The sequence below is a fragment of the Gavialis gangeticus genome, unplaced genomic scaffold (assembly GCF_001723915.1).
Source record: "Gavialis gangeticus isolate Ggan-Ray unplaced genomic scaffold, GavGan_comp1, whole genome shotgun sequence".
Classification (NCBI taxonomy): Eukaryota; Metazoa; Chordata; order Crocodylia; family Gavialidae; genus Gavialis; species Gavialis gangeticus.
Window position 1 is genome coordinate 19,043,518 of NW_017729001.1, and position 14,592 is coordinate 19,058,109.

Below are 14,592 nucleotides of genomic sequence, written 5' to 3' on the forward strand. Positions count from 1 at the left end.
ATTAAAATTGCAGTTGCGTTGAAAATACACAAAAGCCAGCCACCCCCCACGTTCCTCCTGGGTTTTTATTGCCAAGGATTAGAAGTATATTTAATATAATACACCCACATATGTTTTGTTGGGGCTTTTTTTAAAGGATAAAAACTTCCCATCCAGAATACTAAAAGTAACAAGATCTTAAAATTATTAACAAACACTAACCTCAGATCATTAGCCAACTTGGCGATAGACCAGAGAAAATTTATAGCCGACGTGCAACATCAGCTTTCATCCAGAAATGCTAATTTCAGGAAAATGAATAGTGTGTGGGCTTTTCATACTGCTTTGCATTTGGCTCCTCACAACCCTGTTTAAAGCCTGGGAACCGGCCATATAGTTAAACTGCACAGATGTTCAACAATCTGTACTTGTGTTAATTACCCTAATGTGAGCAGAAACTCAACAGATCTCTGCTAATGAAGGAGAAAGTTTTCCAGTGTGACTACCGTATGTTTCATTGTCACTGTATTATCAAGCTTCCCTCCCCCCCCCCCCCCATTCTCGTTGTCTCCTTTGCATTCATGTCACCCGCCTACCTCAGTGTACATGAATTGGACCAACTAATGACTGTGTACTCGCAACATGGCAGACACCATTAGGCTGATCGGAGGTGCGGCTGCTGAATTTTAACAGGCGATTTTAAACAAGGTAAGGAAAACAGATTTATCAGACTCCCACTTCTCCCATCCCCACCCATCTGCCATACTTCTGCCAAAAATACTAGTGAAGTGCAAATCTGCTCCCTACCCTATAAAACACAAAGCATACAAAGAGATGCAAATAGAGGCTGCTGAACAATTACTGCAGATAGAAGCCTGAGAGCCAGTTGTATCTGGGAGGACAGACTAACAAGACAGCTTTCTAGCGAGGGTGGAGTGTATTCTTGAGGGAGTGTACAATTCTGTGTTGGCAGTCAACGCTGCAGCTGAAATATGCCTTGGGTGATCTTGTTCGTCGAGCCTGCTGCTTTCATATTAAAAAGCTAGAGTCACTGAATTTCACCATGGTTGGTAACCACAAGCGCAGTGGTACATTCATACAAGTTTAGGAGGGGAAAGAGGTTTCTAGGAGGTAGGGTAAGAATATACTAAGTTACACTCAAGTGATCATCCCGACTGGTAGTGAAAAAGCAAGCCTGCATCCCAGCTTGACCCAGCATGTAAATGCACTCAACATCTAAAGAATTATTTCCCCACTGAGGATCTCATTTTTTCATGAGGCTTCTTTTTCCTGAGCTCTGAACAGGGATCCTCACCTTCAGTGAATTTTGCAGCAGTCTGTTCAGTCAACAGAAGGCAGGGGAGGTTATATACAAGCAACTTCCTTGCATCCTCCCACTATCCAGTCACCTGATGTAACAACTCCAGGATGCATTAGGCCTCAGATCTCACAGGTGATACCACTTCACCAAATCCTGTTACAATCAATTAGACAGATGGAAACAAGTTTCTTAACCCCATGCTGCTTGACCAGCAGAACATGTACAATGGGGAGGGACCAGCAGGGGAAACTGCCATGCAATGTAGTTCATATGCTGTATCCTTCAGGCTACCTAAGCCCTTATGTTATTCACTGAGACAAGAACCTGCAAGCTCAGACGACAAATGTTTCCCTTTGGAGAAGCAGCTGCTCATTTGGATAGCTCAGTCACCCTCCTACACACTTCCCACGCTCAATTTCAACACCGCTCCTCTCTTCCTCTTTTCCAATTCCCTTTCAAACCCTTGTTCTTGGTGAAGTGTGTAGAGATGGTGGGGGGACAGGACACACCATATATGAAAAGGTGGGGGACAAAAGGAGGGGAGGGGGGGATTAATCCAGAAAGAGGTGAAAATTATTTGGAGAGCACTTGGGCTCTTTTCTGCCTACCTCTTCATCATCAGCACTGGAAGCAACACAGCTGTCTGATGGCAACTTCAGGCGCCCATGGGCCAGCAAAGCAACATTTTCCACACTTAAATAACACTGAGCTGATTTAATTACTGCACTTAATAATAACAAAAGATGTCTCAATTTAATCTTCAAACGGCCCTCCAAGATCAAAACACAGCTGGCTGGATAACAAGATGGCCTTAGCCAGCAAACAAGTAGGGCCAATTTGTTCAAGAGCTACATCCACTCCTTAGCATAAAAGGCCAAGGAACACTTGTGCTGTTGAACAAATCAAAGAAACCTCCACTCTTTCCCCCCCGTCCTTCTCCTCACTCCTCCCTTCCTTCCTGACTTTTGTTATATAGAAAATATAGAAAAGACAGCTGATTCACTGGTGAAGAAATGCAGCATGATAAACGAACAAATGATGTTTGGGAAAAAAAAAGCAGTAAGAACCAAAATTTCAGAGGTTTTGTTTTTATAATCCTCCGAGATGATTAAGAAAGAGTGAATCAGATTAAAATTGCACGGGGACAAAGGAAGGTCTCTACCCCTTTTGTTTTTCTTTTTGTGCTGGACAGAAGGAGACAGCTCATTAATGAAAGCCCTCAGGACAGCTTTAGTAGGAAACTCCCAAGTGTCCCTCTCCTCCCCCTACCACCACCCTGTCTGTTTGGGGTGCCAGGAAGAGAGAGGAGTTTAGATAAAAATTAACCATTTACCTTTCTGAAATTTTCTAATCATCCTTTTGAAGGGGTGCCCATTATTCACTGCAAAGAGTTTCTTTGGAATGCCTGCCTTTTAATTCATTTTAAGCCAAGTTCTCCCACTGATCTGTTAACCCTTTGATACACTTGTTGGATCTGTCTGTTCTCTCTTCAAAAACACTAAAGCTCAGTTCAGTTTCCATTGCCATGATGTATGGAACCACTCTGAGAAGTTAAAAACAACCTTCCAGCCACTGCCAACATTACTGCAAATCTCTGAATGGCAACAAAAAGCACAAACTTTCACATAATACCCACGGTGCCCTTTTCCACATTTCCCATCTGATTACTGCTACTAACTAGAGACATCTGTCCTAGTGTTTGATCCTGGTTACACTGGTATAATAAGCCAGTGAATGTGGCTCCACTGAAGTCAATTTATTGATTTCTGCAAGGGTATTTTGGATCGATATAAGCATAAGCAGAGATTAGAATCCATTGCATTAGTATTTAATACTAATACACTTCACTCATGAAATCCCTGGTCTTCCAAGGGCTGTGACTAAATGACTTATACATGAACAGTCTTTCCAAGGCTTTGTCTACACTAGCTCTTCCCTTTCAAATTCTCCATTACTGCAGATTCCCAAAGGAAGGAGAGAGACTTACCACTCTTAAAACCAACTGGACCAACCATGTTAGTCCCCATGTTCATACGGCTGCTAGCTTAGACTACAGTCTTAAGTCAAACTCACATTCAAACCCTGTTACAGCAAGGTCCCTGCCCTTATTCTAACTAGAGTGACTGAGCTATGTGACCTAATTTGCAGAACGGACACGTGACTGCACCAATTTCATTCTTCAAATAATTAGAGATATCATGGCTAAATCCCAGTCTGAAACCTTTTCCCCAGTTATTTTAAGCTCTGCACGGTGTACTGTGTTCAGCAGCTCTTGCTGCTGAAGTTACCATGTCCAAATTATTATTCTTATTTTTTTAAATTGACAATTGATCTTAGTGTGGATCACATGAGGTCACTTTACATCAGGACGTAGAAGTCCAATCAAGTAGAAAATAACCCTCATTTTTGTAAGCAAGGAGTTGTCAAATATTCAAAGTTTGACAAGCAACCCTGTTTAGGGGGGACAAACCCTCAAAACACCAAGTATGGAAACCCAGCCTTGTTATAATCAGTGGCAACGATTCCCTTGACTTCAGTGGGACTAGGATGTTTAAGTCTGTTTAGATAATTCATAAAGCACTATTTCATAGATGCACCTTTGCATGCGATTCCCAAGGGCCTTTTGAGTTTTGATTTAAATGCTTGGATTATTTTTACAATTCTAGTTACGCATCCTTTGTTCACAAGGACTTAAGCAATACAAAAGAACACAGAAAGAGAACAATGCATAGTATTACCATGCATGACGGTTTTTTTTTAAATCCTCTTGCTTTTCATGAAGTTATAGATCCAATTTCACTCTTTATTATGACTTTGCCTTGTAAGAAAGTGGGTCTTAATTTTAATAAGGGAAATGGAACTTCATATTTCAAGCTAAAATGCTTTCAGTGATACAGGAGACTGAAGAACAGGGAGAGATTGCTCTGGGAGATTCCCCTAAAACTAGGGGTGGAGAAAGGCAATGGAGCTTTGCATGCTGACTTAAATATGGTTAGTGCCATAACCTTTAGGCAGCATACAGCAGTATTAATTCCCCCAAAGTGTAAAGGTCAAAGTCCAGCCATGCTTGTAGGCAAAATTCAGGGAAAAAAGGAAGTACTCTCTTCCATGCTCAGAAAGCTCTACACACATTCTTGGGTCTGGTCCAATTGACACTAGATTGGGTACCCAAATGGTACTTAATTGGGCTGTGTGAGAATCTCTTTTTAAGAAAAACTATGAGAATGCCTTCACTAAGTTGACGTTACTTTTCACTCACCACAAAAGTCCTGGGACTGAATTCAGTGGGAGGAGGCATTAAAGTTAGCAGATATGTGCAACTGAATCTGATTCTAAATCAGTGTAGGCCTTGATACTGCACCACTGAGTCAATGAATCTGCCACTGACTTCTTCACAAGTTTTCCATTAGCTTTTAAATGAGCCAGATAAGGCTCTTGAATTACATACTGAAAGGCCCAATGTAGCGTAATGGGGCGCAGGTAAACATGTCCATAAGCCTTTCTACCTTGGGCTTCTAGTTGCTTCTTCTGTCGTACTTTTCAAGCCCCTCACATTAATTAGTTTTTACCAATTTAGACTTTCTTGGACCCTATAATTTACACCGCTGTAAACATAACCCGTGATTTGGACCACCATTGATAAAATCAAGTCATTAATCTGGAATTTCTATCTTCCTCTGAACCACTCCATTTTGCCAGATCTCACATCATAATCTTCAAGGCTCGTGTAAACAGAAAAGTCAGAGAACAGCTACCTTTGAAAATAAACTACTTCATATCTTACTCAGTGTCAGGTATGTCTAATATGGGCAGCTGGCATGCAGGAACAAGGATGTGAATTAAAATGCTAGCTACTCTGTACTTATCTTTACCACACCAACAAGCTTTCAGCCTGTGACTGACTCTGAATTCTTCCTCTACTTACTACTAGGGGTGTGTGAAACAGGCTGTATTCGATTTGGATTCGGCCCAATTTGGGGGACAGCAATTCAATTCGTTGATTCAGATCACTGTCCTGATTCAATCTGGCTGAATCCGAGTCTGAAGATTCGATGCTGATTCAGTGAATCAGCGATTCAGACATAGACACAGCTTTAAATGTTTCTTCTGTGTACCCTGAGGTACCAGGCATAGCTCGTGAATGCTGCAATGCTGGGGCGCATAGAGTGTCCCACAGGAGCGCGGGGAGATCCCTCGCGTGCTTGGCAGCAGACCTGGAGGTGGACCAGAAGTATTTGGAAGGTTCCAATTCAATTTGGAGAAGTTAAAGGGTCTCCTGATTTGATTCGGAGATTCGGCTGCCAAACCGATCATCAGCCGAAGCTTTACACAGCCCTACTTACTACATTCACCACAGCCAGTCTGCTGCAATATCCATATTTTCAACTTCAGGGTTCTTTGATGTAGCCAGCTTTGTACAGCTTTTTCTGTGATCTGTTTCTCTCTTGAAAGGATTTTGTGGCACTGGGGAAACTGCCATATAAAAATTAACTGCAGCAGATTTTGTTGGGAGTGACAAGTTAAACCCAATCCCTGAATCAAAACTAAACAAGGACAACAGATTCACCAGGGGTTGTTAAAATAGTATTAGAGGCCTGAACTGCCATTTCATGTTACTGTGTCCATTTTAAGATGGAACTTCTAATGGTGTTTAGTTGGCTGAAACTCCTGATATATGCTAGTTTAAGAAAGTATTATGGAAATGGCTTCTGCTCTCCCTCAATGACCAATAACTTTATTCCTTTACAGCCTCTACTATTAGGCCTTTTGTCTACTCTCATACCACTGCCAAATTAGCAAGATCCATGGTTAAACGTGGTAAGGCATGAACAGAGTTTTGTAAAATGGTTTAGAACATTGCTGTATCTCTAGGTTTTTAGCCAGGGAAACCAAGTTAGTAGCAACCTAAAGGCACAAATTGCGTTTAAAAATGGTTCAAAGGCAAATGGAATCAGGGATTCAAGGGAACAAACACTGGTGAATTTATTTTTCTTTAGAATTATGTAGTCTCCTGTGTACAGTGGCCATGCTGGACGAAGTGATTCTGCAAAACCAGGTAGCTTTGCTGTGAAGGCAATGGGGAGATCTCCAAAAAGTCTCACTACCCTCTTGGAGCCATGTTGCTCAGTTAGCAGCATGAGACAGCCACCTACCTCTTTCTGAACTCTCAAGTTATTGCAACAACAGCAATACAGCCATTTGGAGTTTCTGAAATCTAAGCTAAAATCCTTTACATCAGAGCAACTGCAATTTGCCTAACAATTTCCTGCTTAATACATTAGCCAGCTTCATACATTTTTTTAAACAACTGATAAATTTACAGAGCTTGTAAAACAAAGAATTATTCAAGCTAGCCTAGCAACCGCAGCCAACACCTTTCAGCCACTTGAGATCTCCTCCCAACCTTTATTTTTCATTCTCACCATTCAAAACAGAAGAGGAGAGAAAGAAATCACAAAGCCCATCAGAAAACACAGTGAGTGCCTGGGTTACAATTCAGCAAATAGAAGTGGATCTCTGCCTCCTACCTGGACTTTCCTGATCCTGGTTACCTAGTAAAGCAACAGTTTTAAATGATATAGGAGGGGTCACCTCCATGGACCAGGCCTGGCCTTCAATTCCTACAGGCTGCAGATCTAAGCTAACTCTCATCTGCTTGAGATCTGCAGCTTTCTCCCTACTGCCACTGCAGTAGGGAGAGCTTGCCCTGTCTAAAGCATTAGGTGAAGAGTGTTAGAGAGCGCTGATATGAGCCAGGGGCCAGGCTGAGAGAGTTTGAGTACTCAGCACTGTAAAGGTTCTTTAAGAGATCTCAAGCCAGGGACCCACAATCAGCCATTTTTTGTAACCTGAGACAAGCTGCTTTGGGAAGTCTGTGCCAAGGACCTTGTGATAAAGGTCAAACGTATGTTGGGTACCTCTCCCTTCTCCTCCTGTACTGGGAAGACAGTCTCAAGGCTCGGTCAAGCGTCCCTGCTATGCTTCAGATCATCCCTCAGAACTGCATGCAATGCCACTGTCCATCTGCACCTGCTTCTTCAGGCTGATAAATAGCCCTCATTTCATCTTTAGGCTTTATCATCCAGAGATCTCACAGATCTCTTGTCCTTGGTCACCCACCAAGCCAGTGGCAGAAGTAGAAAGAGAACCCAGGTCTCCCGACTCATGGGTTATGCCCTACATAGTAAATCATGCTATTTCACTACCTTTAACAACTTCTGGTCTTGCTTAATTAGACACTGTGCTAATTATCAGATTTCTAAAAATGTGCCATGTTCTCAATTTCAGTAAAGCCGGTAAGGAACTGGGAACCACACATGGGAAATATTTATACTGAAACACCAGTGACCTGAAAAAAAAAAAAAAATTGACAGGACATTTCCAGATCATTCTAAAACCAAGCTAAAAAAAAGAGAAGAAAAAGGAAGGGGTAAAGGGAGGAAAATAAACAAATGCATTTCAATCTGCCTATGTTCCTGCATGCTCTTCCTAAGGAAAGGTTTTTAACTGTGATGAAGGGGGCTGTAAAACACAGAAGCAACATACAGTATGTTTTCATGATTCTTTTCAAGTGGCACAGAGTAAAATCCTTGCCGTTCTCTACCCTTGGGCCATTCATCTTTTCCACGTAATGGAAAGCCATTCTTGCAGCAAGTGGCCCAACTGTCCCTGGATCTTAATGTTTAATTGTTACAAATCAATTCCAACCTCAATGCTCATGCCAATATTTCTCCTGTTCTTCCCACCATCCTTTCTTCTTTAAACTGATCAGAACCTGGGATCCTTTCATGTCACTAAATTCATCTTCAGAAGCACCACTGAAAGATAACAAAGAGGTGGCAACAGACACTGCTTGTTGCAATCCCTGTGTCGAGTCAACACCTCAACAGAAGGCTGGTCTAAAATCTGTAATTCCTTTGTGTCCATGCATTTGTGTGCGTGCGTGCACCTCATTTTATTTTATTTTTTTGTTCAACTAGAATTAATCAGGAACAATAAACATGATTTGTCTCCTGAAGGCAGCAGTGGGGGAATGAAATATGCCCCTTAAGCTTATCAGCTTCAGTGGCACTGAAGAGAAAGCTGCCTTCTAAGCCCCAGGATAACGGGCTGTCCTTTCAGAAAGGTATTGGAGGTCTCCGGAGAGGGAGACAACACAATGGCGTGACCTTCAGCTAATAAAGCCCACCCCAGAGTCCAAAGAAGCTTGGGGAATATTGACAAAAGTTCATATTTACAACAACTTGGACTCCTTCCAGACACTATTACCAAATTACAAAGCCACGGGCTTATTATACACACACACACAACTATAAGTGTGTACATGCGTGTAAGTAATATGGGTGAGAGAAAGATGAAGCTCTTTGGGTTGTTTTGGTGTTTTTTTGTTCTGTGCTTGTATAAAACACCAAGCAAATTAGAGTCCCCCACCTAGATGCTAGTGCAATACAAATAAATAATAATTAAAGTTAAACACTCATAAATATCATAGATAGAATTGGGTGTGCATGGATGTTTCTAACACAGCTGTAGAACCTCTCTCCTCTCCCACTGCTGAGATCCATGTTGCTTACGCTGTGCTATAGCCACCACCTGCTTCCTTTAAATGAGGCCAAAAGTCTTTATGGATTTATATTTGAACACATATTATCAATAGATGCTAGTGAAGTCCATTAACTGCAGAAGCTCGTAATAAAATCCACTCGCATACAACAGTAGGACCTTATTCACTTGACAAAGGCTGTGCCAGTTACTAAAGCCAATGCTACCAAATAACTGATCAAAACTTTGGATTTCTTCTCTGCAAGTAATTTCAACGTTCAACACAGAAAGAGACAACTTCACCTAGAAAATAAGAGATGATGCTTCCATATGTACTTAGTAGTTACTCCTAGTAATTTTTTCAAAAAGTAACAAATACAAACTAGATATTACTTCATACTGTGAAGTAATAAAATAATGTAAACTTAAAAAATGACAGTAAAAATAATTTCAAAAAGAAAATGTATTTTGAAACAAAATTTCAAAAATTTTAAAGTAAAAACAAACTATGGGGCAAACTGTTTTCATGGGCAAACCATGAAAGCTATATGATTTCATAAACCATTCCTGTTTCACTGAAATATTTCTCTGATGCAAAGCTGTTGAATCTTAGCCATTTTAAAACGTTAGCACATCATGAATCTTACCAGCAAGAGATAGAAAAAGCAGAAACTAGTTAATTTTTTCCAAATTATTTGGAAAAGTCTACAAAACATGACATGAGGACAGGTTGGAAGAACTGGAATTATTTAGTCTGGGGAAGAGAATACTGAGTGGCAGTCTTCACATATATAAGTAATTGTTACAGAGAGGCAGTATGTTTAAAAGGCAGTAAGGGAGATAGAAAGTTTTTCCTGTTGCCCAACCTTTAAAACTACTATATAAGGGTGGTTTACTATTGGAACAGATTACCTAGAGAGGTTGTGAAATCTGTCATGAGAAGGTTTTAAGTGATGATTAGCCATACGTTTGTCTGGGATAGTTTAGACAGATATTCCTTCCCTGAGCAAGGGGTTGGACTAGATGACTTTCCGAAGTTCATTCTAGCCCTATTTTACAATTATTATTACGAATTTCTGCAACAAAGGTGATGTTGTTTCTTTGGTGATCTCATTAGCCCTGCTATCTAATAGGAGGCTTTGCTTAGCACATGCCTTGGAAAATGGAGGAGGGTAGCTCAAGGCCGTTAAACAGAACTCCAGAACCAGTAAAAAGGCTCATTTATATCCCTTTCCGCCCATAAGAACAAGTGACCTATTTAAATTAAATGCTGCACAAATAACACTTCTTCTCTGCTTACCACCGGCACGACAGCTCACAAACGGTTTTCCAAGTCCCTCTAGTTACTGCATAGTCCCCTTGTGTACACTGTCCTTATACAACCAATGCACACTTGTTGTCAAGAGAGTTCAGGGGATAAAGCTGGGCTAAATTAAAAAGCAGCCAAATTATGTATTAATGCTACGTTTATTGTTAGCACACAAACAAGGTCCATGGCTACATCCAGACTCTAATAAAAGATGATATCCATGGGGCTCAGGGGACTGATAATGGAATTAGACGTCTTCAGTTGAAGGTCACTGTTACAGACCTGGCCTGGTTCAGTAGCAACCCCATATCATACCCATCTAATGGCTGTCTGGATAACCTACCTGGCATGAGTAGGTAGCACAAGTTCAGTGCTCAGCAGACAGTTACCATGGCCCTGGGATATATGCACTGGCAAGTTAACCAGCAAGCAGTGAGCAACATACAAGGTTGTAGCCTGGTCTCCAGTGTAAAGTTGCAGGAGCTTATTCATGCAGAGCTAGACTAGACAAGTCATGAAGCAATACATAGCATGGATAACCCTGCACTGACAAGGAAATGAACAGACAGCCTTTGCACTCATTTCATCCCACTGCTGTCCTCCATGGCCAAAAGGTGCTGCATCATGTTACACAGAGAACTCTAAAGTCCCACCCTAGGCACTGATCAGGTCACCTTATGCACTGTTGCAAATATATGGGCTTACTCCTCTGGACAACACTCTTCCTGCTCACATGCTTTCCTCTGTTTAATGTTTTGGAAGTTGTTTTTTTTGTTTGTTTGTTTTTTTACATCAGTAAGCTTCTGTGGAGAAACCTCTTTGAAAACATAGCTCTTAAATCTTTGATATGGCAGAGAAATCCCAGGTGTTAAGGCATAAGATCTCCTGGTTTAACCAGTGGAAGTGGCAGATCCAGGACACGTACTCTTGTTGTCCTCTTACTCAACTCCCAAACCTTCCCCTCAAGTCAAAGGCTGAGAAGGAAAAGTCTCAATTTTAGGGCTAGCTGTCAACACCATAGTGGAACAACAATGGAAGGGATGAAATGCTGCAAGAGCAACTGCTATCCCTTCTGGGAAACAGATGTAGCTTGAGCTTTTGGATGCTCTTCTGCTCTGCACTGAGAACCATTCACACATGTATGCATGCAGATTTGCATTTCAAATAAGGTACAGACCTACAGCACAGGCACCTGACTTCTTCTGGCATTAAATGAGAGTCCCACTCAACTCAGGAAACAGCTTTCCAAGCATTACAGCACAATTCTGAAGTGCAACAATGTCATATCATCTCTGAGACAACAGAAGAAATAATTCAGGGACTGTTAAAGAATAATGGATTTAATATCCATCAAGACCAAGCTTCAAATCTGGAGGAAGCTCTTTCCTTCATAGTTTCTCCCGGCTGCTAGGCCTTTTTGCTCAAGATTTTCTCTTGAGCAAATGCCTGGCTAAAATACAGCACACCCTTACCATAAAGTCCTTTGTTAAAACATCTCTGCTATAAAGCCGCAGAACCTTGGCTCCCAAGTACATTAAATCCATATAAACCTGCCTTCATTTTAACCATGCAGTATTTCTACACACAAAGCGCTTCTTCTGAAGGATAGCACTTTAATGAGGAAAGAAGTAAAATATATAAACTAAACCTCATTATAATGTAATTTCAGAGCGACAAGCAAGCTGTTATAAAATGGAGTCATGGTCATCACATTTCATATGGCCTGAAGATTTCACTCTCTTAAGAGGCATGGCTGCTTTCAGGGTGAAATGAAAAAAACAACTATCCAGCTGCAACCAGAATTACGGCACTAGTGCCAGCTAGGTATTTTATGTTGTGGAGACTATTCCAAATTGTGATCTGAAACACTACTGCAGCCTCACAAACAAACTGGAAGTTAGAAGGCTGATTACAAGTTATTGTACATACTCATACCAAACCTTCTAAAATGTCTTCATATAGCACAGCATCAGCACCTGACAGTTGTAAACAGGTATTAAGGGACATGGCATTTTACCCTTTACCCTGGAACAGGAATCTCAGTACAAAAATTTGAGAATCACTGCACAACACACTGCAAGGGCTGCCGCAGGAGGTTTTGGTTTTATGGGTTTTGTTTTTTGGGGTTTTTTTGAAACAATACCATGAAATTATTTCCCACAAAACATTAAACAAACTAGAAAAGCAAAGAAGTGCAAAGCAAACAAAACTGGATGACATCTTTCAAAGAATACACTTTTTGCCCACTAGGAGTGTCCTGAACTAGAATGGTTTGAAGGACTTTGAAACTCTTTTGCAATCTTAATTTAATCAAGAAACCGTCATTGATTATAATTCTCTCATGCCAGCCTTCTGGCCCTAACTGCTGAAAATGAAAGCTTAGAGATGATTAGGTATTTACTACAATCAATAAAGAAAATAGTGAAAGATTAGTGTAAAGTTAAGCAGAAAAGAGGCTGACTTGAAAATAAGGAATGTCAGGCAAGGGAATGCGCTTCACAGCATCTTTGATTTGAAGCTTAATATGCATTTATCATCTGTGTATAGGAACATACAAATAGCCGAGGCATTGTTAGAAAAATTAAACCAAACAACGAACAAAACCCACGACCTTCTTGTGTGCCTGGACGTTTTGTCTTTGACAATAATGGAGGAGAGTCAGAATTTCAGTAAGTGGCAGTCTTGGCTCTTCGTTACTGTCACATGATCTGGGTCAACAGCAGGGCAAAACCCTGACATTGTTACTGATGGCTATAACCAGGTTAGGATAATTATTTTCTCTTATCTCCTTGCTATAGCTCATAATAAATGAAATTGAACTGAAGGGAACATATTTTTCCTGATAGTTATTACTACAGGTTTCAGCACTAAATACAGAGCTACAGTCGCAGACAAATCTCCTTCAACTGTAGCTTCTGAAGAGGACATAAAACCCTCTTTTAGAGCAAAAGAGTTGGAAACAGTAACCTGAATTTGGATTCTGTCACCATATACTTTTCCATCTTTGAATTTTACTGATGAGATTCTCCCTTTCAAATTACTGTGAAAGGACATACACCTCCCCCCCCACGTTAAGTCATGAGACCTCTTCAGCTCATACTGACAAACGTCTTCTCAGAACATCTAGTGTTAAACTAGCATGCACCTCCCATGACCTAAAAAAGACTGTTTGAGTTGATTACTTTTCCCCTTCCCCAGACAATTAAATTGGTTACAGAACTATTTTGCTTCACAGTGTTTCATTCTCGTTCTTTAATGATGGAGAACTGGGGGCTGTGGAAAACTAAGGGGATCCTCACTAGCTTGTAAGAAGGCCCTGAGCTAATTTAATGAGTTACCTTTCAGCAGTCATGGAACTGTTAACAGTGAACTGGTTTGGAGAAAGACAGAAAGAAACCAAGTGAGACAGAGAAAGAGAGAGGAGAGAAAGACCAATTCAGCTGTGAGAGCCAAGCTAAATCAGTCCCAAGTGCCCATGTTGGAGAGACTTGATCTCATACCTTGCTTGTTATCAAGCCACTCCTGATACGAGTCAGCTCCAGTTCCGTTGAGGTCTACAGACAAAACAAAAAGTTTCATTCATATCAAAAATAAGTAGTAGATACCTTTCTTAAATGGCAACCTTGCTGGAGCAACCTGTCATTTATGTGGGGTTCTAAATCTTTAACATGCCCATCCTGCTTTTCTGAAATAGAGTGCATCTTACTATGAATAAGTTATTCATATGCTTTACACCAACCCAGGATGATGAGCCTCTTTGTCCTCACAAGTAAGTGCATGGCACTGTTGCTCCAACCTTGCCCCATGCTGATGAGGGAACAGGAGATGAAAATACATAAGGAAAGAGGAGGTACAGGAAGCAACTTAATGGCTAAATTCCACACCAGTAAATGAACATTACCATGGCTTGCTTTGAGTCTATCAGAGTGCCCTCTCAAACCACTGGTTTCAATCAGTGGCTCCCTAGTGATGTGAAGAAGCCCGACTTGTCCCAGGACACTGGCTCTTCCTTCAACTTCCAGCTGCTACATCACATTAACAAGCAAACATACATTAATGTACTTGCCTTACAATACTTTTTTACATAAGCAACTGCCACTGTGGTTATTCAGTCAACAGTGTGAACATATGTGGTTTGCACTATGCAAGTAGGAAAAGAAGACATCCACAAAACACCAGCACTTACATGTGCTCAACATGGTGAGGAGTGCTAGCCTCTAGTTTAACCTGCACTAACAGCCAACCTTCAAACAGCCAGATTCTGAAGGTGCTCCCATAGTCAGTGTGCACAGGGATAATAAGTCCTATATACCCAGAGAATTCAAATGTTTAAAAAAGCTTTGCCTAAAACATGGTTTAAATACTGCTGTAGCCAAATCAGTTTACAACACCACTTAGGCCAGTAAGTAGGAATGCATTAAACCCCGCCCCCCCCCCCCCC

General features: G+C 41.0%; 1 protein-coding gene across 15 annotated transcripts in view; it reads right to left on the reverse strand.

The window, feature by feature from the left end:
• FBRSL1 (fibrosin like 1) overlaps nt 1-14,592 on the reverse strand; it is an 838,232-nt gene that overhangs the window by 140,868 nt on the left and 682,772 nt on the right. For 12 of the 15 annotated variants that reach the window (XM_019507018.1, XM_019507026.1, XM_019507025.1 and 9 more), the window contains one exon: nt 13,652-13,705. The exons of the other annotated variants lie outside the window; for them this stretch is intronic. In XM_019507018.1, coding sequence (XP_019362563.1) covers nt 13,652-13,705 — 54 coding nt within the window. The remainder of the gene's footprint in view (nt 1-13,651; nt 13,706-14,592) is intronic. 15 annotated transcript variants of the gene reach the window in all.